This window comes from Pithys albifrons, chromosome 20, assembly GCF_047495875.1.
Source record: "Pithys albifrons albifrons isolate INPA30051 chromosome 20, PitAlb_v1, whole genome shotgun sequence".
NCBI lineage: Eukaryota > Metazoa > Chordata > Aves > Passeriformes > Thamnophilidae > Pithys > Pithys albifrons.
This window is the reverse complement of record NC_092477.1, coordinates 10,474,556-10,495,400: the sequence shown is the minus strand read 5'-3', so window position 1 is coordinate 10,495,400 and position 20,845 is coordinate 10,474,556. Positions and strand designations below refer to the sequence as shown.

At 46.2% G+C, this 20,845-nt stretch overlaps 1 protein-coding gene across 2 annotated transcripts in view; it reads right to left on the bottom strand.

The window, feature by feature from the left end:
* Nucleotides 1–2,676: 2,676 nt before the first annotated feature.
* COL5A1 (collagen type V alpha 1 chain) overlaps nucleotides 2,677–20,845 on the bottom strand; it is a 145,901-nt gene continuing 127,732 nt past the window's right edge. The window contains exons 51-66 of one of the 2 annotated variants that reach the window (XM_071574160.1): nucleotides 20,364–20,417; nucleotides 19,956–20,009; nucleotides 19,333–19,386; nucleotides 18,848–18,901; nucleotides 18,002–18,109; nucleotides 17,528–17,581; nucleotides 17,377–17,430; nucleotides 17,152–17,259; nucleotides 16,620–16,673; nucleotides 15,903–15,938; nucleotides 15,072–15,125; nucleotides 14,442–14,700; nucleotides 13,910–14,022; nucleotides 11,861–11,929; nucleotides 7,889–8,122; nucleotides 2,677–5,578 (exon numbers count right to left, since the gene is read on the bottom strand). In XM_071574160.1, the coding sequence (XP_071430261.1) occupies nucleotides 5,432–5,578; nucleotides 7,889–8,122; nucleotides 11,861–11,929; nucleotides 13,910–14,022; nucleotides 14,442–14,700; nucleotides 15,072–15,125; nucleotides 15,903–15,938; nucleotides 16,620–16,673; nucleotides 17,152–17,259; nucleotides 17,377–17,430; nucleotides 17,528–17,581; nucleotides 18,002–18,109; nucleotides 18,848–18,901; nucleotides 19,333–19,386; nucleotides 19,956–20,009; nucleotides 20,364–20,417 (1,506 nt within the window). In that variant the 3' untranslated portion in view covers nucleotides 2,677–5,431. Of the gene's footprint in view, nucleotides 5,579–7,888; nucleotides 8,123–11,737; nucleotides 11,807–11,860; nucleotides 11,930–13,909; nucleotides 14,023–14,441; nucleotides 14,701–15,071; nucleotides 15,126–15,902; nucleotides 15,939–16,619; nucleotides 16,674–17,151; nucleotides 17,260–17,376; nucleotides 17,431–17,527; nucleotides 17,582–18,001; nucleotides 18,110–18,847; nucleotides 18,902–19,332; nucleotides 19,387–19,955; nucleotides 20,010–20,363; nucleotides 20,418–20,845 lie in introns of both variants that reach the window. The other variant, XM_071574161.1, reaches the window with a different exon arrangement.

The window sequence follows — 20,845 nt, the reverse complement described above, 5'->3', positions numbered from 1 at the left end:
AAACACAATATTTAAGGAGCTGGAAGGAACATCCCTTTGAGGGGTAACAACAGGGCACAACCCAACCAGAGCTTTTGTGTCTCGTGGGGAGCAAATGGTGTGATCACAGCATGTCCCTGCATGGCCCAGGCTGGGCTGGGAGTGGTACAGGGCTGCTGATCCTGGTTCCCTTCCCCACCAGCTCCCAGGGGAAACAGGAATGTGCTGGTTACTGTGGGTGCAGCCCCAAGGAGGGGCACAACAGGAGGGCACTGTGTTTCCAAACAGCCACCTTGCTCTTTTCTCCAAAGGTTCTTTTCTCTGCCCCATTGCCTACTCTTACAAACCATGTGGGAATGTGACTTTTTTTAGGGACAGCCAGTGCTGTACCAGCTAAATCACAAAATTGTTTGGGTTGAAAAAGACCTTTAGGATCATCCGGTCCAACCACTCAGTGAAGTGAGCCAAGGGAGTCCAAGATAAAAGACAGAGAGTCAACAAATACACAACTATCACAAGGGCCTCTTCCTCCACAGCAGGGCTGAAAAATCAACCAAAGAACAATTCCCATTTTACAGGCAGAAAGCAAGGCCCACAGCACCTCCCATTTTACCTTTGGAAGCAGCCAGGATGCACATGCACATGTCCTCATGACTGGGTCAGCTCAGGCAACTGGACAGGGAAAATTCTTCAGGCTTCACCTGCTTTCTTAACACATGTAAGTGTATAAATCCCAGCCCAGTTAAGACTCTCTCTGCCTGTTAGAAAAAAATACCACATGCAGAGCAAACAGACAAACAGCCCCAGAGTGCTGCAGACACCCCTCCCCTGCCCAGCCTGGCTCAGCTGCTTTAAAGGCTGTTGAAAACACCATTGGGATCAGCTGCCCCTGCAAAACTCCCACTCCCTGAGCTGTGCCAAGGGTGGGTGTTGCTTTCCTCCCCCTAGAACTGCCCTGGGGGCTGAGCTTGGTCCTCTTGCTCCCTTTGCTGCATCCTGAGGTTTGGGCTCCTGGTCCTGCCCCTGTGCAGCATCCCTGAGGTGGGGGGGCAGCTGCTGTGGGAGTTTGGGATGAGCAGTGCCATCCTCACTCCTTCCTCGCAGCAAAACTGAGCTGTTTCTGCTGCTCACACTCTGTCTCAATAATCTGCTGTGCTTTTTGTGGATCTTCTAAAAATTCCCCTCCGTATTTCACCTGGTGGAGTTACAGCTTTGTAGCTCCAGCACTAAATCACAGACTTTGTTATATGAAAAGAGGTGAAAAAGCTGCCATGACTTCTGTGTCTGGCACTGCCAGAAACAGTCAGCTCCTGTCTCAGATCTCTGTTTTCTGCTAATAGCAGATCAAAGCTTCTCTCAGCAGTGAGACTGAGGCATTTGCTGCAACCAGCAGTTATTGAGTGCAAATCACAACTGGCAAGTCAGCACAGAAGGGGTTAGTGTCACCTTGAGGCATGATCAAGATCGAAGTTAAACATTTCTAGCCAGGTTTAAGTTATTGAAGTTACTTTCCCCTAATTTATTCCTGTAGCTGTGGTACCTCTGCATTTCTGGGGTCTACTGGGATGAAGATTTAGCCATAACACCCCAAGATTTCCCAAAACTATTCCTGTAAACTAATGACATACTTAAGACTAAAGGCTTAAGACTAAAGACCAGGCAGAATGGGGCTCTGAGCAACCTGGTCTAGTGAAGGTGCCTCTACCCATGGCAGGAGGTTGGAACAAGGTGATCTTTAAGGTCCCTTCCAATCCAAACCATTCTGTGATTCTGTGACTTTGACTCCTTATCTAAACATCTCTCTCAATCCAAGATCTACCTCTCAGCAAAGAGTGAAGGTCATCAAATATCTGCTGCAGTCAAAGCATGAAGGAGAAAGGCTGATGGGACTCACAGCCTGGCTTGGTCACTGCAAAGCTTCGTGCACAGAGGTGAGATCATGGTGAGATCACGTACGTGCCCGTGGCTGCACCTTACGCACCTGCACTGTTGCAAATGTCACTCTTGGAAGGAACAAACATCTTCTTGAACCTGCAAACCAGCAGCACCAACCAGATGTTCTTTGCCAGAAGCCCCTGAGAAGCAGAGTGATGCAAATCCAGTGACAGGTGTTGGCAGGCAGGCACCTGCAATTCCCAGAGCTTTCCAGAGGATCCGTCATCTTCTTGCACATCCCTGGAGTGAAACCCATGGAGGAAGGAGGAGAGGGTGAGCAAAGTGCCCCTCATGTTGCTACCCCCAGCACCTCCACACAACAGTGCCCTGAGGATGAGTTGGGGGGTTGAGGAGCTCACCAAGAAGCTGGAAAAACGTTTATTTCCAAATTTGTCTCAGGGTGAGAAGATCAGCAAGAGCAAAGGCTGCAGTGCCAAGTAAAGTCTCCTCAGGTGATGTTTCTGATGGTGTGGAGAAGGTGGAGAGCTGGTGGTCACCTCTTCATCTCATCCAGATCCCAGGCTGGAATTTTGCGCTGTTGGGTCAACTGGAGAGTCTCACTAAGGAAAAAAAAATAGAATTCCAGGCCTGGAAATTCTCTCCCTGCTGGGTTTGGCTTATATTTTACAGCATCTCTTACCTTTAAGCACTTGCACAGCTCCTCTGATGAACTCTTTGGACTCCACAGAGCAGAGGGGTCGTGGGGAAATCCCGCTGCAATCAACTTCAACAAGACATTCACATCACGTTGGTTTAGGTGGAAACAGTAAACTTGATTTATTGAAAAAAATCTATTACATTTATTCCTTTATTACACAGGTTTAAAATATTTAAAAATAGCTCTTATGGGCATTACACTTAAATTTTACGACATGTTTATTGGACTTTGAAGAAATGTACAATATGTCATTCGACACTATATTTTAAAAAGGGCCTTATGTACTAAAAATTTTTTTTTCCATAGGTTTTATTTTTCTTATCAACATTTGTTCAAGTCATATATATTAAGGGAGAGGGGAAATAAAATTACACAAAAAGAAGGTCTGCAAATACAAGTAGTAATTTTATTGCAATATACCGTAGCTAAGTGGTCTGGGGAAATCGGAACAGTTTGGAGCTCAGTACAATTACAACACTGTGGAATTCAACAGAGGAATTATTTTTTTTTCTTAAAGCAAAGAAATAAAAGGAAAAAAAAATAAAAGAAAAAAGCTCCCTTGATGAAAATTTATAACAGAATTACATGACCTAGACAGAGGCACACGTGTGGACATACATCAATATATGGCTTTGCTGTTGCAGACAGGAACGTGCAACCTTTCCTGACCTTCCCACTGTTCCTGAACAAGGCTGTTGCCAAGGTGACTGAGAAGCTGAATTCCTTATATATTATTATATATTCCTTTTCACTGCTTTGCTGCTGGAGTCTGCAGTTTTTAGGGTAGCACCTTTTTTTTTTTTTATTGCCCCTAAATGGAAAAAAGAATATGAGAGAACACAACAGAAGAAGGGAGATGGATGGACATGGCTCTTCCAGGCCAAAAAGCACCACGTGGCATCGCCGCTCCCTCCAGCACGGCTTTGCCTCCCTTCCTCGGCTGCTGCTGCTCTCTGCTTGGGAAGGAGGGGGAAAAAGACATCATATATAGGCTTTTCTTCACAGTAAATGTGATGTCTTTTCCTTTATGGTGAAATATCCCCCTTGGTTCAAGCGTTGCTGTAACACTCCAGGCCAAATAATAATAATAATAAAAAAAGCCCCCACCCTGCAACATCTATTTTCCAGCTGAGAAATCTAAACAAGGAAAATGGACTAAGAGAAAAACAAATGGAAAAAGAAGATGGTGTCAGCACGTTGTGAGCCGTGGAAAAAAAGCCACTGTGGGAAGAGCAAGAGAATTGCAGACTCCCGGCAGCACCCACACGGCTCCGGCACCGCGTCAGGACACCCAACAGCTCCATAAATTAGCACCACAAACATTCTGCTCTGGTTACCACCGGGGGAAACACGTGCATGGGCTTGGGGGAAAAAAAAGAAGAGAAAAAGAGATGTAAGAAAAGATATAAAGCATATTTAGTACCTTTTCTACATGAACATATAAGCTGCTGTGATACAAGGGGGTGTCTTCTACATAACAAATATGAAGGTGACATGCATTTCTCAGTCTGCCAAAGTCTGTCTGCAAGTGGCTAAAAAGCAGAGGCTGGTGGGAGATTGGCCAGTGGCAGGGTATCACCAGTGTTGTATTAAAGTTATCAAACAGATAGCACCACAGAGACATGTAAAAATAAAAAAGCACCTTTTTTTTTCTCCTTTTTTTTTTTAATACATGATATTCAGAGAGGACAAATGGATTTCCCCTGCCACTGCAATCTGCCACTGGGAATGGGTTTGGTTTTAATTATTAGTTTTATTTTAGAAGAATGCTGAAGGAAAAAAGAAGAATTAATTTAAAACATGTATGTTAAGCAAGTGTATAAAAAGACAGATTTGAAGCTGATCCTGGCTTTTAGGTCAGGGTTTTGCAGAAAAGTTGTTAAAAAGTGGCTTTAATTTCCTAATTTTGAAGTGAATCATTCCAAAAGGCCACTGTGGCTCAGGGGGCTGGTTTGTACCTCATCCTGCCAAGACTCATCGTGGATGTTATTCCAAGGCCTCCTGGCTCAGGCCTGGGAAGAGGCAGGAGCATTGGGGACATGAGCCACTGTCTTCATTCCCAGGTGGATGCTTGGCTGGGATGGTGGTGGGAAGGGCGGTGGGTTTAACACAGACAAGGTCACGTGCATGTTTTGAAGCCAGAAACATTCAAACATTTAAAATAATATACAATACAAATATTTACTTACAAACATACAAAAATATAAGCACCTTTAATACATGGGAAAGAGATGCCCACTGTGACCTTTAGTTAAATTTTGTAAAATTAGGCAACTCAGTGGAGACTAAAAATTCTGGAATTGGCCGTGGCATCTCCTTGCTAGAGCTGATCCAAATCTCGTGGAAGAAAACAAAATGCCTTGGATGAGCTTTGGCAGGGTTTGGATTGGAGCCAGGACTGCCAGGACTTCAACATCAAGCTGAACACAGGAGTTTCAAGTTTTTTCCCATTTTTTTTTCTCAGAAAGGAACAAAGAAAACAAGAATCTAAAGGCAAGTGCTTGCTACTGCTCACAAGAGGAAGTCTGATGGCGGTGGGGTCTGCTGGGTGGCCGTGGAGCAGCAGGGACAGGTCTCCTGGCCACGTGTGCGGCGGTCGGTCATGGAACTCTGCGGCCGTGGTGGGAACGATCCCCTCGGTCAGAGACTGTGGGTGTGGTGGCCCAGAGGAACTCGGGCAAAACCAGGGGTGAAACAAAACGGAAAAAACAAAATAACCCATCGCTGTCCAGTTTCACAACGTGCATGTGACAAGGAATTCTTTTTTTTTCTTTTTTTTTCTTTTTTTTTGTTTGTTTTAATTAATGGCGCAATGAGGTTACGAGGTTGCTCATTTGGAGACTAGTTTTCAGGTGGCTCTTAGCCCATGAAGCAAGCTGGTCCCACCTCGAATCCAAATTTCTGTGATGCTTCTCCAAAGTCATTGAACATGATGTCGACTATAGGTACTTGCTCTACTTTGGGCGTGTTGATTTCCAGGATAGTCTTCTGATAGCCCTTCTTTGCCTGATGGGGAGAAGAGGGAGACAAAGGAGCTCTGGTGATGCCTCCAACTCAACACCAGCAAGATGATATGACTGACCATTCACCATTCAGCTGGGAATACAGTGATGACCTTACCCAGGGATTTTCTGACCCTGGTTAGTCACTCAACACCCAAACACACATTTATTCACCCTGCAGATTTACCAGACCTGCTCTCAAATAGGATGGTGACCACTGAGCAAACCCCTTGGAGATGTTCACCCTGAACCCAGACTTTGCTGCCATGCAGATCATGACACACTAACTCTGCTGTCAGTACATTTCCAAGCTGGAACAGGAGCCTGCTGAAATTGTGGCTGTGCAATAGTTGTTCTACCTCCCCGAGGACACACATGGGTTGTTGAGCAAATGGGAGCGATTTAATTTGAATATATTAGTTTGACTATTACCCGAGCACTCCTGAAAAGATCACATTTAAAGTTTGATGGAATTCACAAGGTGATGTTGTCTTTTTGTCATGCCTGGTAGCCATACAGTTATTTCCAAAATATAAATAATTATTAGAGGAGCAGAAGTGCACCCGAGGGCATACAAGGCTGCACAAACAAGTGAATTTATGGAGCAGCTTTTGGCTCTACCTTTCCCTCTGATTTGTGTGTCTCGGAAGAATTGGCCATATCACAGCTACTGAGAAAGGGCTGTAAGATCAGGAAAAACACATTCAAATAACAGCCTGAACATAAGCCCTGGACATCCACCGACTGCAGCACGGCCAGAGCATGGGTCCCACCAGGGCCTCTGTGGCAACACCGTGTCAGGCAGCTCAACCTCATTTCCCACAGAGTAGGGCTCAATCATAGAATCATTTAGTATGGAAAAGACCTTTAAGATCAGCAAATCCAGCCACTGTGTAGACAAGATGATGCTACAGGATACAGGTTCATACCCCTGCTCATATTTCAAATGTGACTTTTAATGTCTTTCTCTTTAGCTCATTCCCCCCCTGAGATTTTGGCCCAGAGTGAAGCTCTTCCCTCCCCTTCAAGCCCATCCTGCTGCTCATCTTCCCTTTGGCCACAAGCAACAGCCACATTTTCCAAAGAGGCCCAGCATCCTCCCTTTGCTTGTGCCTTGTTCTATTGGATGCCTGATTTGGGCTTAAACTCTTTAAAAATCTGCCCTGAGGAGATAATTTGGCAAAGTAGGTGCTGCTTGCCTTTATTTTGAGACCCATCTTGTTAGTGCAAAAACATGCGTAATTCCCACCCTCTGGAACTGCAGTGCTTGAAGCCCACGGGACAGAAAGATTGAGATGTTTGACAGAAAAAGCTCCCCACATAATTTCAGATTAAAATGGTTCTGTTCTGGCACAAACACATTTTTTACTGCAGGAGCAAGGAGGAAAATCAGATTAGAATCACTTTTTTTAACATGTTCGTGGAGAGGGAAAGGGCATCTGGAAACACTCAGAAGTTTATCCTCAAGTACTTTGTATCTCCTGCTAATGCAACAAGTCCTTGGTAAAAGTGTCTCCTTTTCCCTTCTGAAGTCTCAGGAAGGCTGTGGGATCACACATTGCACTTTTGAGGTGGATGTGCCTTCTGAAAACCCTTTTGGTTTAAGTGATTTAGCTCAGCTGTCATCATTCCTCTCCCTAAAGCAGAACAGCTTTAAGGTGAAGGAGAGCAGGGTTAGATGGGATATTGGAAAGAAATCCTGGTGGCTCCTGTGAGGGTCAGGGGAACCCATGGAGCAAATACCAGCTCTGGACTGGGCTCCTCTTGCAGCTCAGGGGATGCATGGCTGGACCTGGGGGCACTCCCAGGACCAGCACAGCCCAGAGTCTTACTGGGGCTGCACAGAGAAGAACCCCATCCAACCCAATGGCAAACTCTTCATGCTTTGCCTCCAAGATGTCCTGAAAACAGTTTGTTAAATAAGAGCATTAAGAGCATAAAGCTCATACGCAACTGGGTGTTTTCACTCACCTCACCCTGTGTGAGGAAACAGGGGAGAGCAAAGGCAAGCAGGGCCATTTAAAAGCAGCTTAAAAGCAATTTAAAAGGAGTTTTCAGGCAGACTAATTTGATTATCAGATCTGTTTGATTCCTAGAGGTGCTGCAGCTCCCCATAACCTTGAGTGGAATCACATATTCCCAGCTTATGGAAGAGCAACCTTGATGTCTCCCATGCTGAAGACAACCCTCAAAACAACCACACCAATGGGCACAGGAAATTTGGAGGCGATTTGCTCCAAGGCAGGTGTGCTGGACAACTCAGGGAAGGGGACAGAGCCCCCTGGGGTGTCCCCTTTCAGCACTGCCCACGTACCGCGCAGCCGTCCAGGGCAGCTCGGATGTAGGGGTTGTTGTCGTAGGACATCTCCTCGTCGTTGGAGCCCAGGAAGCGGATGGCCTTGTCGTAGCTGTTGGTGGTGGCATCGTGCCAGGCCACGGACTGGTAGCAGTTGTACGTGATGTTCTGGTGGGCTGAGGCGCTCAGGAGCCGGAGGAAGGTCATCTGCACCACCCCAATGGGGTTCCCATCTGAATCCACGTAGGAGAGCTGTGAGGAGTGAAGAAGGGGAAACACTGGGCAGTGAGGGGGAATGCAACGTGTCTGGGGGGCTCTGAGAACCACCAGTCTCACCATCCCACTGGGGTGCAGGCACTGCTCCTGCCACACTATGGGCATGAGGCACCACCAGGGCATGGCCACCACCAGGCATTTTATTCTCTTGCTGTATGTGAGCCAAAAAAATACAGCTAATTCAGGGTAGGAGACAAACAGAAGGGGAATTTCAACCTCAAAAGGTGCAAATTTGGGGATATATGTTTCAAGTTTAGGCCAATACTGAACATAATTCCCCAGCTTTTGAAGAGGAGAGAAAGCAGATCCCTGTAAGGGTTCAAGGCTTTATTTTTCTGTGCTGTTTGACAAGATTTTCTGGCTGTTGTGGATCTTTTGTTCTGCACACACTGGAGTATTTCCCATTCATTTTTCCTGGGCACTAAACACTGGGGTTTCATGCAATCTTTGCATTTGATCTGCAGCAATCCTCTTCCTGCTGATAAGGACTCAGGGCTGCCATGGTTGACAAAGCTACACTCGGGTAAAGGGAAAATGGATTTGCTGCCCTTAGGGCATGTTGGGAACACAGAGCTGCACTTGCACACTGAGACTTGCTCCATTATGCCCATCAGGCTCCTTTTCTCCCAAGCAGGAGAATGGCCTCTAAAATATATTTCTGCAAAACAGAATTTATTGAAACCCAATTCCAGCACTTAAGGGATTTAGGACTTTCTGGGGCTTTTGTGACCCACCAAAGAAGCAAACACAAAATGAGTTTGCACTTTTGATCTGACTGTGCTTGAGGTGGCATGTCCAGCCATGGCCAAGCTACTGCTCTCCATACACAGTGGGTTTCTTTAGAAACAACCAGGAGTAAAACACAGGCACAAAACCAGTGGATTTTTCTTCAAGGTACCACGAGACATCAAGTTGGAGTGCAAGCTGCAAACAGTAGAAGAGATTCATAACCAGACAATAAAATAATGAATAAAAATATAATAAAAATAAACAAATATACCAACCGGTTGTCAGGATACTGTTGCACTGTCCTCCTGAGAGTTAAATATGACTGACTGTGAGAGAGCCACGCATGCCAGGAGAGCTACCAGGAAACCACCAGGACGTGGAAGGAAGGGGACACAAAATCCCAAGCACTTGGCACATGCCCATGCCATGTGGCACTACTGACCTGCAGGACCTACTGCTCTTATTTGGTGTTATTTCAATTCAGTGCTTGCTTTGGAGCCTGAGTGCTTGTTAAGGGGTCTCTGATGCTGCTCAGCCTCCGTAGGTTGAGTGAAGCCCCATCTCAGCTTTGCATCTGGAGCCACTGGGAACTGCTTGTGTGCATAAGGCTTGCTCATGGGAACAGTTTTGCAACAGACAGTCGTTTCCTCTTTTCCCTTTGCTGGCATTTCCCTGTGGCAGATGCCATATGGCTGTGAAGGATAATGGGATGGGATGGGTGGCAGCCCTTGTTAGAGCTACTGGGAATTGTGTGTGACACACACAGAAGGAAAGCAGAAGAAAACATCTGCAACCTTCTCATGCTTCTAGACACAGCTTGGCTGCAGTGTGAGAATGGGTAAGAAACTGGCTCCAAGTATTCTGTGTCATTGATTAATGATGGTGTGGAAGCATCAAAACAAGCTACTTTCTTTGCATTGCATAGTTACTTTACATGTCCCAGCTGCACACCTCCTGCAGCCCCAGGGTTCACACTGAGAGGTGCTGAGCATCCGGGGGAAAACCTTTCCCTGGACTTTGGGGTTCCCTGTGGCCTCAGCCTCTAAAAGACTAAGGCACAGCTGCATGGAAAAACACCAGGAACAGTCTCCATGGAGAGCAGAGATGCACCCAGAGAGGACCTCAAACTCATTCATTCCCCCCATCTACACAGAGATTTTAACTCCACCAGGATCCCCCAGGCAAATGTCTCAATTTACCAATCTCATGGCTCCAAGTGCAGACTGGGGTGAAATGAGAGGTGTTCAACACAAACATACAAATTAAACTTTACTTTCATGGCTTGTGGGTTTAACTGTTTTGTGGATTGCTTAGGTAGGTCTTCTACGTGCTGGTGGCTTTTTTTTTTTTCCAAATAGAAAAAGCAGGACAGGTAAAAAAGCAAGAAAATGACAACACAAAAAGATGGAACAAAGAGCTCCAAGTAGCATCAGAAATTCCTATTAAAAAAAAAAAAGCCCTAAGCTCTAGGTTGGCAATTGAGCCTCTAATGTAGCTGATAGGGAAAAAAAGGAAGCAGAGAAGATGGAGAAGTGGAGCTACTTGTAATATTAACTGATGAAATGCTCTGTAATTAAGCTATGAGTAGCAGCCCTCCAAGGAGCCACGAGGCTGAAGCCTTGGCTTTGCAGTCTTACTTGATAATGCAGAAAAGCTACAGAAGCAACGTCCTTCTTGTGGGCAGAATCAGAGCAAAACGGGTTTAGTGGCGATGAAAAGCTGAGCAGGGAAACAACGCGGTGCTTTTCTGGGTTTTTTGCCTTTTAAGGTGGAAGTTTGGGGCACTGCAAGAACCTCCTGCCCTGGAAAGAGGACAGAGCAGCCCAGTGTGATACAGCAGAGCATCTGCCTTCAAGGGCAGGTTGGTTTTATCTGCTGAATATTTCCTTCTTCCCTAATTTTCCTCATTTGACTGAGCTCATTATCTACATCCCACTAATCCTACAAGAACTGATACACAAGGGGGAGATTTCTCTTGCTTAAGGAGACCTGGCTGACACTAATCAGTTGCTGCTCTGACATGCCTGACCAAGACTTGGTCTCTGTGGGAGTGATCTATCCCAAGTGGGAATGTCCTATTACAGGACAATATACCAGAGCTTTTTCTCTGTTTTACATGTTGGTGTCTTACTGACATCAAACGTTGTCTGACTTTACAACAGCCCTTCTTCTTTGAAAAAATCCTTAATTGTGACTAAGTCAAATCCCTGTCCACCAGACTTAGGAAATGCAAATGGCTTGAAATCTTCCTTTAATGTCCTCATGTGTCCCAAGGTCTGGGGGAAGAATTGTCTTCCAGTATGGGAGACAAAAATCCATCCTTTGGGGTAAACCTGCCCCAGAGCAGGGAAGTGCAGATCCACCCCCTAAACCTGGATACCAAGGAGCACAGGCTGTGAGAGCTCCATAGCCAGCTCTGGGCTGGAGCATCACTTTGGGGATCTCTCAGCTCTTGGGATAAGTCTCCACTGCTGGGGAACAGCAACATGGGGACACCCAGTTTGCCCTTGTAATGGGAACTGAGGAGACAGGAACATCCCTCCTTGTGGGATGAAGACATCCTACAGTGCTCTGTAAACACAAACCTACAACAGCTCCAGCTCTGCAGGGTCCCCAGGCACATCACCGTGTCTCCTTCTAACACAGGGGAAAACTCATCATCTGTTCCTGGTTTCCCAGACAAGTGGACTGGGAAAAAAGTGCCTCCATGGGGTTTAGTTTCTTTCTCAGCATTCCACCTTAAACGTTTTGCTGTGCCTGGTGATGGTGATTAGTCCAGCATGCAGAGTGCAGCAGGGCTGGCCATACCAAAGCAGATGAGGTGCTCTGATTCAGGCTCGAGGGCCAAGGTGAGCCACTTACCAAAGACCCCCGCTTGTATTGACTATACCATGTGGAAGGCTGTTCTTTGGGCCAACGAGCCATTTTACTCTGTAAAATATGACAGGGGTTAAAGAAAACTGAAAGCACCAAGATGCATCTTACCAGTTTACCGCGCTTGAATTCACTGAACCAGGAGCCAGGGGTTTCCTTTGGCCAAGAAGTAATTCTAGCCTAGTTTGGGCACAGCAAGGAGGGAAGAGAGAAAGAAAAAAAAAAAAGGGAATTAAAAAAGGTACATTCAGTTCCACAAGAAGAGTCTGCATGTCTTATTGAAACTGTCCAACTTCCTTTAAAATAATTTCTTAATCTTATACACCAGTAATGAGTGGTAGGCAGAGCACTAAGGTGACTCTAGAGCAGAGGAGGATGGTGTGGCACTGACTCAGGTGCCCAAGGCTGCCCTGGCACCAGCCTCCTTTGCTTAGGGATAATGATCTCTGTCTCCTAGACACTTGGGATGCAAGTCCAGCAGTGCAGTCTAGTGACAGGAAAAGGAAAGATACAGAAGGGCAAAGGAAACGTGAATGGTGCAAGGCGCAGTGATCTTCATGGGAGGGCTGGGGTGGAGAGGCAGTGCTGGTAGTGGAGAAACCACTGCCACTGTAACACCAAATCCAGATGATGTGGGCTGGGAAAGGCAAAGGATGTGATTAAGGAAGAGCCTCTGCCTGCCTTCTGTGTTTAAGGTGCAGAACAGACAGGGCATCCTCCACAGACCATGCTGGACACACGTGGTGGAGCTCCAACAACCCAGAGCGACGCAGGGGGTGACTGTGACAAGAAACCAGCTGTAGAGGCCCCCTTGAGTTCAGCCCCCGCCATCTGTTGCCTCACCCTCCCACAAACACCCTCACTTGTGCTCCAAATCTCTCCAAAAACTATGGCCAAGCTCCATGCAGGTGCCTTGGGATTGTCTTTTCCTTTCCACCATGTGAACTGTAAAGCAAACCAGCTCTTTCTGCTGGGTAGGGATGACCTGAGAGGGGATATGGCTCAAACTCTGCTGTGGCTTACAATAAACCCACTCAGCCAATACTCAGTGCTGGTGTGGTTGCTGTTTGCGTTCTCCTGGATGGATAAAGAGCAGGGTGAAGCTTTTCCTTGTGGATAAAGTGTTGCAGGAGTGTAACACAGTTTGTATTTGAGGAGCATCACAGCTCCACAGCGGACAAGACGGGGCCATGGAGCCCCTCACAGGACCAGCATGGCAAGACTCAGATCCTGTAAGATCACAGCCAGAATCCAATTTTAGCTGTCAACGTTTTGAGCAGAGACATGACAAGTTGATGCAAAGGAGAAGAAATCCATCTCCTATTTCAACAGCCCTAAGAAAAACTCCAGGAATATTTATGTTGCACGTTACTTGTCCTGCTCTGACACGTATTTCTGGTGGATGACATTCAGCAAGCAAACAGCTCAGCTGCAGCACAACTGAGATACTGGCAGAGCTCCCCCAGGCCGAATTGAAAGAGTTTCTGCTTGGCCAGTGCAAGAGCTGGTCCCCAGGCAGTGGGAAGAGCAGCTTTGGAAAACAGAGTGCATGGATACAGGACAAAAATGATGAGTATGGTTGAGCTAAGAGCATCATTACAGAAATAACTTCATCAACCTTGCTCATTGGCACCAGGCAGAGAGCTGAGGATACTTGCAATCATTTAGGATCATTTACCCACAGGAAACAGCAGGAAAAATGACAGGAGATAAACATTTGTCTGCTCTGCCTGGAGACACACTAAGGGTAGAGGAGTCAGTGGTGCTTAGACATGCAGGCAGCAGAGCGACAGCCCAGCTGTGGGAGGGGGGACAAGGACTGAGTTAAACAAAGCTCACAGGGAGCCCCAATTCCTGCACCAACACACACATCTGCCTTTCTACAGCAAGGGTAAAAAAATTAATGTTTTAGCATTTATTATGCCTGGGAAATCATCAAAGGCTTGTCCCAAATCACAGTTTAAATCTGACTTACTCAAAGAAATTCTCTTTGTCAACATGTTTCTTATTATTTTAGAAGCCAATGTTGTGTAACGAAGGAATGTTCTGGATCTTTGATCCTTACTTCAATTCTCCTGAATTGGCTGTCTATGAATATTCATAATAGGAAACAATCTATCACCATTATACAGGGGGAAATCAAAGGTTGTGTGGACTTACTCCTTCAGATTTCTTATCAGGGAAGATGCAAGTCTCTCCACCAGCTGTGAAATTACAGTAAACTTTGAAAGAGTCCCTGGAACATCCTTGGTTAGGATCAACCCAGTATTCACCTGGATATGCACGAGAGAAAAGAGAAGGGAAGAAGGAATGAGCACTGGGAAGGAAAGATAATGGGCACTTCTGCAACCATCTCACCAGATGTTTCACCCCTGTCACAGGCTAATATTTATATGCATTTTTTTTGAAAAACTGATCATGTTCTGGTTCCAGTTAACACTGTGGCACCTTACACAAGAGATATTTTCATTCTATATCCCCACTATTGGAATAGAAAACTCCAGTTGGAAGGGGTGTACGATGATTATTCAGTCCAACTCTAAACACTCTTTCTCTGCCAGCCAAGTTCCTCATGGAGCACCAGGACAAGGGACTCCCTAAATTACTGCTCTTCCAGCCCTCCCTTCGATTCACCCCATGTTGCTGGGAACCCCCCAGTGATTCCCCACATCCCCTCTGTCCCTGGACACACCGTCTGGGAAGTCGGGGTGACAGAGCTGCAGGTCCTTGCAGGTACGTGCTGGGTTATGTTGAGTGCCCAATGGATGCTTCATTTGCTCAATTTCCAGTTTCAAGGAATTCAGAGAGCCAAAAATCTCCTCCATGCCATCGGCATAGTCCATGTAGTTGTCGGCATTCCCGTCGTCCACCAGCTGGCTGGCATCGATATTTCTCCTGGTCCTCTTGGAAGCCTGGATGGGCAGTGGCTGGATGACTTCTCCCGGAGGACCCTGATTTGTGGGGAAAGAAGACACAACTTCTCATTGCACTGGAAGTGGAGAAGAGGCAGAAGAGATGGCCAAAGCAGCCACCAGCACTGAGAAACAGCACCACAAGATACACATCAGACAAGTAAAACACCCGTGATGGTGCTGATCAAACTCCTGGCCACCAGCCTTAAACACTGGGTCCATATTCCCTTGTTCTCTTCCCATTAGTAATTTCTCCCTTCACATCCTGCTCTCTTCCTCAGCATCTCTAAGAGATGCCACCTCTCCATTACTAGGACTGGCAATGAATCCTTGTCCTGAAATCTTCTAGTTCCCAATGTTACAACATCAATTAAATCTGAGCATTGTTTCATGTTATGGGTTCTACTTACAGGAGGCCCTGGGGGCCCAGGAAGACCTGATTCACCCTTTGGACCTGTTGGACCCTGGGTGGAAAAACAAGAGAAAAACCTGAGTCACTCAGGGAAAAAGCACTTGTTACTTACATCACATCCAAAACTTTATTCCTTTTAACAATCTTCCATGGAAAAAGCTATTCTTCAGGCACACAAGAGGAGTCTCCTTGTATCCACTTCCCAAGAAAATGTTTACTTTGGTTATTTTTGATGTTTACTTAAAATAAAAGATCAGTCAAACACTTGGGCTTAGTCAAATTTTGCTTAGGCTCCCTACAGAAAAGGAAGGATCTTCCAGTGCATGAAAACTTTAACTCTCTAAATCAATCCAACAGTTTTACAAGTCAAATAAAATCTTAAAATTAATAAAACATTGAATTCTGAATGGGAAAATAGACACTAGGAAGTTGCTCAAGAGGAATTTTTAGCTGCCTGCAAAGGAGAGCTGTACCACGAAGTTTCAGTGTCATATTTCTCACCGAGTTCTTCGCTTTTCAGCTTCTCACCTCCTGCTTTCACTGTCTATTTTTAATACTCTCCATTCTACAGCAGCAGGTTTTCTCCTAAGGACTGTGCACTGGGTTCCTCCTTACGATCTGTGCTGCACTGATGTTCAGTGAAGTACAGTTGTGGCACAGAAACCTTTCCCAATTACCATTCCTGGGCTCAGACAGCCTGAAAAGGCTGCGTTTCCTACAAGTTGTCTCTGGCTAATTGCTTTAATGCCACTGATGTGGAGGAGTCACAGCAGGTTCTACACTTAATGAGAGCTCCTCAGCCTCTCCATTTAACAGTATCTATACTCACAGATGATCCTTTAGCACCTTTGGGACCAGGTGGACCCTGTGTAGAGAAGAGTAGAGAGAAGTCAGTACATTTCCAAGCAGAGAAGTCATCCTCTCCTTAGAAAGAGTAGTGCTGTATAAAGTGGGTTCTTTGTAATTCACTCCATTTCTGTTTCCACTTTCCACATCCACCTGAGTTGGGTGTTGCTTTTATTTGCCAACACACAAAAAGCATTTGTGTCAGAGCAATCTGTGTCAGTGCTTTGCAGTCCTGCCCTGATGGGGACTGGAAAAGCTGCTGGGGCATCACTGTAATAAGGTTTTTTGTCTAGACAAAGGCTCTTTGCCTTTGATCCTGACTCTTTGCTAAGGACACCCTGGTCATCCCAGGATGCAGGATGTGGCCTTTGGGTATCCAGGGAGAAAAAATACAAATAGTAAGAAGTACAAGAAATCACCATGTGATCATAGATCATGCAAAAGCAAGGGGGAGAGAAGCAGGGTGGGATAATTTCCCTGGATCCATCCCACCGTGCCCATCTCACACGTCACCTCCCAGCACTCCTGGAACTCGTTCAAGTGTTTTTAATGGGCTCAGCTGAGCAAACCTGTTGTGTCCAGAATCCTCTCACAAGGTAAAGTCAGGCCAGGACTTTGCTGGGTATTTGAGGGCACTAAAGTGGCTCCTGAAAGACTGTACAGCTCCCAAGGAATTCCAAGATAATTAGTTGTCACATACCGGTAATCCTGGTGGTCCTGGAGGTCCGATGGGTCCAGAAGGACCTGTGATACCCTGAAAAAAGAAGAGCAGAACAACGTTGATTTACATGCAGCAATGCTGGCATAAATACACACCTAACACCTGCTCACAGATGACCACCCAGTTCTGGAGGATTCCATCCCAATCTGGAGCTTTAACTGGTTTTTAAGCACGTACATGGTCCAGACAAGAGCACGAACAAGGAATCTCATATCTCATTTAGGCACAGAGTTTTAAAAATCTGTCATCTAAATGAATATTTAATGTTACCATCCCTCTAAGTCCATTCAACTCTTTTCATACAACCCTTGAGAATATGCTTTCCCCTAAAATGGGTCATTTTGCAGCATATCTACATTTCACATGTAGAATAAACCACATTAATATAGAAAATATTCCTCAAAAAATTACCAAGAGTCTCCTCGACCATCTCTGCTATGCTGTGCCTCCTCAAAGTCTGCAAACCCACAGCTCAAAAACACATTCCATGAAGGTCTTATGGAATCTTTACCTGTTCTCCTTTGGGTCCTGCTGAGCCCTGAGGGCCTGGGAGACCTCTGTCACCCTTTTCTCCCTGCTCTCCCGGTGGCCCAATAAGACCAATTAAACCTGGATGACCCTAAGGGAAAACAGCAGATGTTAATTAGGAATCCTCACTGGAGGCAACTGAACACCAAAGCCACACAGCAGATATTTTTAGATACAAACCCAAATATATCCTGGGTGCCATTCTTACCTTCTCCCCTTTAGGACCAGAGTCTCCTTTCAGACCAGGCAAACCCGGTGGGCCCTTTGGGAGACAGGGGGAAAACAGAAGAGAGAATCAATTCATGTTAAACACACTCACCCATTCCAAAAACTCCTGGAATTTGATGCTCTGGACATACCATTGGGCCTGGAGGACCATCTGGGCCAGGGGATCCTGGGAGACCTTGTTCACCCTGTAAAACAGTGCAGTTGCCTCAAAACAATCATCCATGACAGCAGTGCTCCCAGCTGGGAGAATCCTGATTATTCACCTGTGCCAGGGAATGTTTGTCCTGGCTTCTCCCAGATGGCAAAGGCAAAAGAATTTTTATGTTCATTTCATGCTTAAATCTCTACTGGAAAAGGGACTGTGGTGGTCATGGAAACTCTCACCCACAAAGTGTGTCTGAGAAGACCCAAGACTCAAATAAAACATGCTGGGAAATTATATTCACCATTCCATTATTTCCACTAAATATGTTTTATCTGCTCTCAGATATTTAAGCACAGACAGAACATCACTCTGGGAGAAAGGCACCTTCCAAGCAGATGGGACATGGTGAAGCCTCAGGAACAGCCCTGTCCAGAAGGTTTCTCAGACTGGGAATACTCACAACTGGACCAGGAATCCCTCGAAGGCCATCAGGGCCGGGTTTCCCTGGAGCACCTTGGGGACCAATTGGGCCAGTCTTCCCAGGAGGTCCTTCCAAACCAGCTTCACCCTGGATGCAAGAGGCAGGATGGTTTAATTTGCCTTGGGGCATCAAATGATTTTCTGAGACACACTGTGGCTGCTGCCAGGATGTCACAGAGTGGATGCAGGTCCATGCAAAGCACATAAAACTTTCTGTTCCTTGTTTTTCCTACTGCTCCCTCCACCTTATGCACGGAGGACAGGTCTCCAAACTCCTTCACTTTTCAGCCTTGTCTGTCTCTGCTGAATTCCAGCAGGAACCACCCTTTGGCTCTGAGCTCTCCAGGGCAGGAAGCTTTCCTGGGTTCAGTCCTGGGAGATGAGCTAGCACAGGACATCCTCCACCATCAGAGTTCCTGCAGCTGCCACAACAACTGGATCTATAATTTGCAATCCTTCTCTCCATTTCCCCACCACTCCTACCAAAACAATCAGGGCCCAGTAATGCCATGTTTGGCCTGAGAAAGGACACAGGGCTGTGCATGCCCTATTATTTACAACACATTAAATTGCCAAATATAGCACTTGGTCATTTCAAAACAAGAAAAACATTCCCATGACCTTACCAAGCCCTAATTATCTCCACGGAGTTTGTTAAAGGATGAAACATAAGCTCAGATATGAGGCCAATGGCCCCAAATCCAGACTAATTTGTTGTAACACGCAGCAAAATCAAATTCCCACCCTTCAAACACTGGCATTGCCAAGGCTGATCCTTTGGGCATATCAAGGACACAGTAGAAGTGAGACCCCACTCAGCTCTTACCTTGGCTCCTTTCTCTCCTTGCCTTCCTTCAGGACCAGCTGGACCAGGAGGGCCCTACAGAAAGCACAAAATAGATGCAAAACACAATTAGATCACACTGATCTGAAATGGTCCATTGGAATTAACAAAATGATGCTACAGCCCCAGGGAAGGAGGCAAAATGGAGACAAATATCTCTGAAAAGCTTTTCAAATTAGCTTCTTGCTAAATGAATCCCTGGGCTCTGCCAGCAAAGCAGGAAGAGCAGGAGCACCTCATACTTGTGTTTTCTTTTGGCTGTTGACATCTTAAAAAAATCCCTGGGATCTGGCTGACAGCTTCCCATCAATTTCCAATGGCTGTGGATAGGGCATAATTTCTTTTTTTGTAATTATTACACGTTACACAGTATTTACACAGCATATATTGGAGATCTAGCAATAAAATGAATTTTAAAAAGTCAACACAGATACATGTGGAAAAATCCTCCTAAACAATGAGCTTACCCTTTTTCCTGGGGGCCCAGAGGGGCCTGGCTCTCCCGTGGGACCAGGGGAACCCTAAATGGAGAGGGGAGGAGAACAAGCCATAAATGCACCACGAGACATGTGAAAGAGCAGAAAATGTGTAGAACTTGAGTCAGGATCTCGAGTTTGTGCTAAGCCGAGGCGTGGGTGGCCAGTACAACTCCCGACACCTCCTCGGGGTGCAGGTGGTATCTTGTTTTATCCCTTCCCACCATGAAATGCCATACGGCACGGAAAAGCTGACATGAAAGACTTGGAAGTTGTTTTGCCATGAGATCATTTATGCTTTTGGGATGTATTGCTAAGCAGCCTGGATGGGTGGAGGGATGGATGGATGGGTGGAGGGATGGATGGATGGGTGGAGGGATGGATGGATGGGTGGAGGGATGGCTGGATGGCTGGAGGGATGGCTGGATGGCTGGAGGGATGGCTGGCTGGCTGGCTGGCTGGCTGGATGGATGGATGGATGGCAGCAGCCAGGCTGCCACAAACAAGATGGACAGGAACCAGGGGACCAGTGCTGGTGGGAATTTGATGCTCAGTGTCCTTGGACCTGCACACAGGGACTGTGTGGAACAGAACTCATCTCTCCAGTTACTCACAGTCTGTCCAGGTTCACCATCATCACCTTTGTCACCAGGGGGACCATCTTGACCCTAAAAAGGAAGAAAAAAAGAAACAAGGAAGTGTATTTAAGGTAGGGATGAGTTGAGCAGAGTGTCGGCAGCAGCAGGTGATTCAGCTGGTCTTGACATCACTAAGCACTGTCACTTCCCATCTCCTGTTGGGAATGTTGGCAACAGCAAATGTCCTGTGTCATAAATATGGAGAGCAGCACTTGTATCACTGCTGCCCCAAAGAGTGGAGCACAGTCAGCCAGACTTTTGGTGGGATTTCCTACTCTTTCCCAAGTAAGAGAAGAGTAAATCACAGAGGAGCTTCTGGGGAAGGCGCAGCACAGTCACATTTCACCAGGATTTGATCTGCCCTTCTGTAAGACAAACACTTACAGCTGGGCCAGGTTCTCCAGGAGGACCAGGATCACCAGGGAAACCAACCGGACCCTGCAAAGAGAGAACAAGAGTAGTCCCAAGTTAGGGATGTTGTATCTGAAGAACTGCAGAGCCCTAGTGCCTGCTATTCCAGGGACAACATGGAGAGTCACCCTACAGGGCAAACCCCAATTCCCTCAGACCGTCCCAGAACAAGCCCCATCTTTGCAGCTTCAGTATTTTCATCCTATCATAGCCAGTGCAGCTTTGCATCCAGACTATGCAAAGCTGCAAAGGCAACACTGGGAGTTTCATCTAGTTTTTCCTAAATACATTGGACAGGTGACAGCACAATCCTCACAGCTTTGGGGAATGTGCAGATTGGAAGATTTTGGTTTTGCTTCCTACACGATGTGTAACATTTTTTTCCCCAGGAAGATTCTCTCAAAGCATTTAATGACTAAAACACTTCACCATTCTTCTCCATACACTGTCTATCA